This window comes from Tiliqua scincoides, chromosome 12 (assembly GCF_035046505.1).
Source record: "Tiliqua scincoides isolate rTilSci1 chromosome 12, rTilSci1.hap2, whole genome shotgun sequence".
In the NCBI taxonomy this organism is placed as follows: domain Eukaryota; kingdom Metazoa; phylum Chordata; class Lepidosauria; order Squamata; family Scincidae; genus Tiliqua; species Tiliqua scincoides.
In genome coordinates, this window is record NC_089832.1 from 5,760,481 (window position 1) to 5,766,480 (window position 6,000).

Sequence of the window (6,000 nt, forward strand, 5' to 3'; positions counted from 1 at the left end):
AAACTGGGTCCAGGTGCCACCCCCACATGCTGTGGCACGGAGTTCCACAGGCTGACATGGCCTACTACCAGGCTGAGGGTCAGTGTTCCCCTCCCTCCCTCCCGTGGCAAGGCGTTCCACACACAGCCCGGGTGAGGCAGCGCTCCCCAGCCCCCTCCCGCCCCTCATCCCGAGGCGGCGAGTCCCACAGACGAACGCGACCCAGGCAGTGCCGGGGCCCGCGGCCGCTCACCGGGGTGCGTCATGGGCTGGACGTCGGTGCCGGAGCCGCCGGCGTGGTTGAAGATGACGACGGCGGTGGCCCCGCGCGCGGCGGCGAGGCGGATCTTGTCGGCGAAGGTGCAGCCGCCGCCGCGCTGCACGAGGGCCAGCCAGCGCGCGGGGGGCGGCGGCGCGCCGCTGAAGTTGGTGGCGGGCCCGCAGGCGTTGAGGCCCTCGCGGCCCGGCCCCGCCGCCGCCACCGGCCCCGAGCAGCGCCGCACCGGCGAGTCCTGCCCGAACACGCCGCCCTCGCCCGCGCTCCAGAACGTCTCGTTCGTCGCCGGGTCGCGCCCCGAGACCTCCAGCCACGCCGTCCACACCGTCTGCGCGCCGCAGCCGCCCGGGCCCAGCAGCGCCGCCCACAGCCACGCCAGCGTTACCGCCGCCACCCGCATCGCGCCGAGGAGTCGCGCTGTAAGCCCGCTGCCGCCGCCCGCTCCTTTTCAGCGGCCCCGCCCCCGCGCCCGCGCCGCCCGGGCCCCGCCCCGCCCCGGACCGCACGCGTGGCAGCCCCGCCCACGCCACGCGCCGCCCGGGCCACGCCCCACCTGCCCCAGGCCCCCGTCGGCCACGCCCACTCCCTGCTCCAGACCCAGTGTGGCAGCCACGCCCACCCGGCCCGGACCCTGTGGCAGCCCCGCCCACGCAAAGCCCGGGCCACGCCCACCTACCCAGACCCTCTCGGCCACGCCCACTCCCTGCTCCAGACCCTGAGTGGCAGCCACGCCCACCCTGGCCCAGACCCTGTCAGCCACGCTCGCTCCCTGCTCAGACCCTGGGTGGAAGCCACGCCCACCCCGGCCCGGACCCTGTGGCAGCCCCGCCCACGCACCGCCCGGGCCACGCCCCACCTGTCCCAGACCCTGTCAGCCACGCCCACTCCCTGCTCCAGACCCTGAGTGGCAGCCACGCCCACCCTGGCCCAGACCCTGTCAGCCACGCTCACTCCCTGCTCAGACCCTGGGTGGAAGCCACGCCCACCCTGGCCCGGACCCTGTGGCAGCCCCGCCCACGCACCGCCCGGGCCACGCCCCACCTGTCCCAGACCCTGTCAGCCACGCCCACTCCCTGCTCTAGGCCCTGTGTGGCAGCCACGCCCACGCGTCGCTCAGGCCACGCCTCCACTTTCTCCCGGCCACGTGCGAGCTGGCACCTCCTCCCCCTCCCTTGCAAACCCGCACGGGCAGAGTGGTGGGAGCGACCCCCTTCGAACTCAGCCCGAGTCTACGCGTGCCTACTCAGAAGGAAGTCCCATCACAGTCCATGGCTTGCTCCCAGGTAAGTGTGACAGGACTGCAGCCTCAGTTCTGAGCAGGTTCGGGCTGCTGCCGCCTTAACAGCCTGACCCGCTTTCCTCCACTGCTTTTTATGAGACTTACTCTTTAAGTAAACCTGCAGAGGCTGCAGCCCAGGCCTGGGCTGGTTTCCTCAAGAGTAAGTACATCAAGCACTACTGGAGTAAGCCAAGCGCCGCCTAACTCAGCCTGCTCTGCATGTGCAGAGACAGAACGTCCTCTGGCCACATGCAGCAGTTCAGGAGAGCCCGCGGGAGGCGCTTCAGGCGTTGCCCCGCAGCACGTGAGGAAGAAAGAGCCCACTGTGCTGCTGACTTTCTCCCTGCAGGCTTTTGCTCCGAAGCAGCACTCCTGCCTGCGCCTCCCTGGAAATCAGGCTGTGCTGCTGACTTTCTCCCTGCAGGCTTTTGCTCCGAAGCAGCACTCCTGCCTGCACCTCCCTGGAAATCAGGCTGTGCTGCTGACTTTCTCCCTGCAGGGTTTTGTCTGTCTGTTTTTGACTTAGGAAAGCATCGCTGAATGTGACCTCCCACCTGCAGCCTGAACTCAAACAGCCCATTCCGTCCCCTCAGGCAGGGCCCAGGAGAGGGGGGCAGTTTGTACCCGGGCCCAGGGTCAGAAAGAGGGCCCAGGAGCCAAAGGAGGGGCCCAGAAAGTTCCTGGGATCTGACATTTTCCTATCTACTCAGACTTGTTGCCCACACGGCATGCCGGGGACACTATGAGGAGCTTGGGGCTGCAGGTACAGGCAAGCCATATGCTGGACCACACGTGACACTCCTTAACAGTGTCAAATCTGGGAGGAAGCTGGACTGCTACAGTCGCTCTTTGGCTTGTGGATCTGCTTACCGCAAAGGAGTGCTGAGGCGCTCAGGGACATGGCTGAGGGGCTACAGCTGCTGCAGAAGCAAGTTTTGGTGTCCCCAGGATGCTTTCCATTCTAGTGGGAGCTCAAATATGCTAATTTTCTGCATGATTTTCTATATTTAAAAGATTTTAGAGAGATTTAGAGTGTATTTGGTTTTCCATATTACTGTATCCAGCTGCCAGTGCCACGTGGATCAGTAGACCTGGGCTCCAAAGACTTTTCCTGCTATCTTCACCCTTCCCCCATCCTATTGTGCCCCTCCCAGCCACCATTCTGCTTGCCCATCACCACCCTCCCCCACTCCGTTTCATACCCCTCCCCCTTTCAAAGGGGCCCAAAAGAAATTTTGTACCCCCTTATAAAATTCCTCTCAGAGGCTGTGCCCCCAGGCCTCTTCTGCGGGGGTGGGGGGAGAGATCTCCAGGGGCATGAGATGGTGTGCCAAATACTGCCACCTGCTGGTGCACCAGCTGCCACTCCCAAATCTCCTCCTCATGCTGGTCTCTCAATTCAGACATACAGCAGGGTACGAATTGGGAGAAGGAGCAGCAAAGGCAGGCATTTCTTCCTAGTCTGCTGGCCAAGTGACCATTGCAGTCCAACCTCAGGGACGGGCAAGCCCTGATTCTGCCACATATCTAGGCCAGCCGGGGCCTGTACATAATGACACAGTGTTGCTTAGTGTCTACCCATCCCTGGGACGTCGTGTGCTTGTATGCTTAACCCTTAACTAAAGTGTGAGAACCAGTGTGACCGAGTGGCCAGGTGAGACTCAAATCCCTGCCCATACATTGCGCTCACTAAGTGGCTATGAACAAATCACCATCTCGGCCCAACCCAATTTTATTATTACAGTGATTCACTGTAATAATAAAATCACTGTTATTACAGGGGTTATTACTGCAGTGATTGTTACACAGCAATTTGATAGCACGCACTCTTCATGAAATGCTTTGGAAATTTCAGATAATATCTACAGCACTACACCTGCACTGGCACCCGGAAAACAGGAAATAATGCCACATTTTCCCACAATTTAACCCCTGCCTCTGTTTCCCTCCCCTTCTTGTTGTCTTCCTCATGTCTACTGTGAGGTCACTGGGGCAAGGATCTCTCCTTTCGTTCTTCATAAAGTGTCAAGCACACAGATGATGCTACATAAATAAAATCTTCGCAAAAATTTGGGCAAGATTGCCCTCTCAAACCACAAGGTTAGCTAGGCTGGAATATCCCCTCTCAAGCTTTTGAAATCAGGAGTTAAGTCACTGCTCACTTTAGTTCTCCTAATTTCAATGGAATGAAAGTGCAACAAGTTTTTTTGGGTGAGATGGAGGCAACTGTGATTGGCAAATCCAGATATGTCTGGAAATCTGAGGTAGAGCTGTTACTGCAGATTAAGTCCAGCAGACAACTACCAAGTGGTAGAAGATGTATACGTTTAATACATAGCAACGTTAAAACCATACCAAGGCATCCATAACAAGACATCCTGGTACTTGAGAGAGCACACCAAACGGTGATGGTGATTACCTGCTGTTGTGCCAGACTTCAGTAGCAGATTGGCGGGGTTGTCCACTTCTGTCCATTCACTTGCTTCCTGCCTTCCAACCACTAGCTGGATTGGAAAAGGAAGTGTGGAGGAGAGGAGAGTGGTGGGCTACAGTGAGATGTTCTCCCTCCCTTTTTGAACCCAGGCAGTAGGGTGGAGGGCTGGAGGCAAATACAAGACAAAAGCTGGGCGCTCCCACCAATTGGCTGCCTGACACGAATGACTCAGGGCCCAATCCAGAGCCCTTTGCACCAGCTCACCGCCAACATGCACTGTCACACACATGCCATAAGGTGCGTTTGCCAGCCCTTACCACAGGCCCAGCGCTGGACCCATGTTCCACCGGCCAGCAATCGCCTGGACCACCTGGTGGTGGAGAGGTGAGTGGTGAGGGAGGCAGGGAGAAAGTGTTCCAGAGTGGAGGGAGGGCAGGGAGGAGACGTGGCAGGAAGGAAGGAGGCGGGACCGGTGGAACTCTGCTCCACTCGATCCTGAGGCCTGTGTGGGACTAAGCTGTCCAACACGGGACACTCCAATTCTGTGGCAGCTCCAGAGCCCTGTGTAGCCCCGTTGTGGGGCTGCTTCCCTTACCAGGGGGAACAGGACAAAAGTCCCCTTCCCCAGAGGAGCTGCCGGCGGCTGCCTGGTTGCACGCTGGATACCGTGGCAGCCATTTTGGCACTGTGGCAGCCCTACGCACCGGGCAGCTCAAGATTGGACTGCTCATGAGCCTCACCAATGGCCTAGCTTTGACAGCAATGCTGATACCCAAGTACAAAAGTAGCAGAGCCTGTACCTCTGCTGGCCAGCACTGATACATACTACAGTCTTTATAGTTATACTCAGATATATTGCAAACATTTAACTCATTGAGTGTTGGAGTTGGTACAACTCCATCTGCTGTCCAGAGGGGGCAGGGTGCTGTCCAGAAGGGGTCAAGCTATGGCCCAGTGTCTACTCTTTCTTAGTGCCTGTTCTCTCTGTGATCCTTGTGGGGTGTGGCCCTAACCCTTTTTCCTTCCCTTCTCCTCTGAGCACTCTCTATCTTGCTTTCTGACCACTGTCCTGTTAAGATGGCACGCAGCAGGGCTCTGCCGCCTACGCCACCTTGAGCATATGTCCATACAGGGCGAGGCAGCTCTAGGGCCTTGCTATCTCTAAGTTAGCCAAACCTCTGATCCTAATCAGATGCTGTAAATGTTCATTAGTTGGCAACCTTCAGTCTCAAAAGACTATGGTATCGCGCTCTGAATGGTGGTTCTGGCACAGCGTCTAGTGTGGCGGAAAAGGCCAATTCGGGAGTGACAATCCCTTCCACACTGGAGTAAGTGCAGTCTGTCCCTGGTCTGTCTCCCTGGCTATGGGCCTTCCTTCTTTGCCTCTTTGCCTCAGTCTGTTGGCCAAGTGTCTCTTCAAACTGGGAAAGGCCATGCTGCACAGCCTGCCTCCAATGGAACTGTAAGTAAACAACTTCTTTTTGCAACTTTAACAAGCAATTGCCTTTGTCTTTTTTCATTGAATAGCAGTCAGCCAAGTGAGGGAGGTTCCCTGGGGTGATACCCAAAAGGGGGGTCCGCTGCTTAAGCTACTACTGCTTCCCCCCCAAAGAGGAAACTACTTTTAATTTCCTCCAACATTGAGGCCACAATGGCCAAATTCTTACTGACTTCTCAAAAGAAAAAGGGGTTGGAAAAGTTTGCTCTGATTGTTTTATGAGGTTGAAGATGACCTCCATTCACAACACTGGAAAAATAGGCAGGGAACAGATAACATTTAGTTCAAAGTGAAGTTATATATGCTGGCAGATAATGCACTACCCACACCACAACCTCCTAGACTAGTTCAAATCCTGCACAGTCCTGAACAGATCTTCCTCCATGTATTGTATTTCAATGGATCTTCCTCCTTGTATTGTATTTAAATTACTGCACTGATAATGAGGCTGCCCTCATGACTGGTTGATGAATGGAAATCAAGCTTCTTTCTTCTAAAGGAATGCAAAGAAGGAAAAGTGATTGACATGACCT

The 6,000-nt window shown here is 57.0% G+C and overlaps 1 protein-coding gene across 1 annotated transcript in view; it reads right to left on the reverse strand.

Moving 5' to 3' along the window:
- Positions 1-701, reverse strand: part of RNF128 (ring finger protein 128) — a 29,862-nt gene extending 29,161 nt beyond the window's left edge. The window contains exon 1 of the mRNA XM_066640047.1: positions 233-701. Within this exon, the coding sequence (XP_066496144.1) occupies positions 233-656 (424 nt within the window). The 5' untranslated portion in view covers positions 657-701. The remainder of the gene's footprint in view (positions 1-232) is intronic.
- Positions 702-6,000: the final 5,299 nt, after the last annotated feature.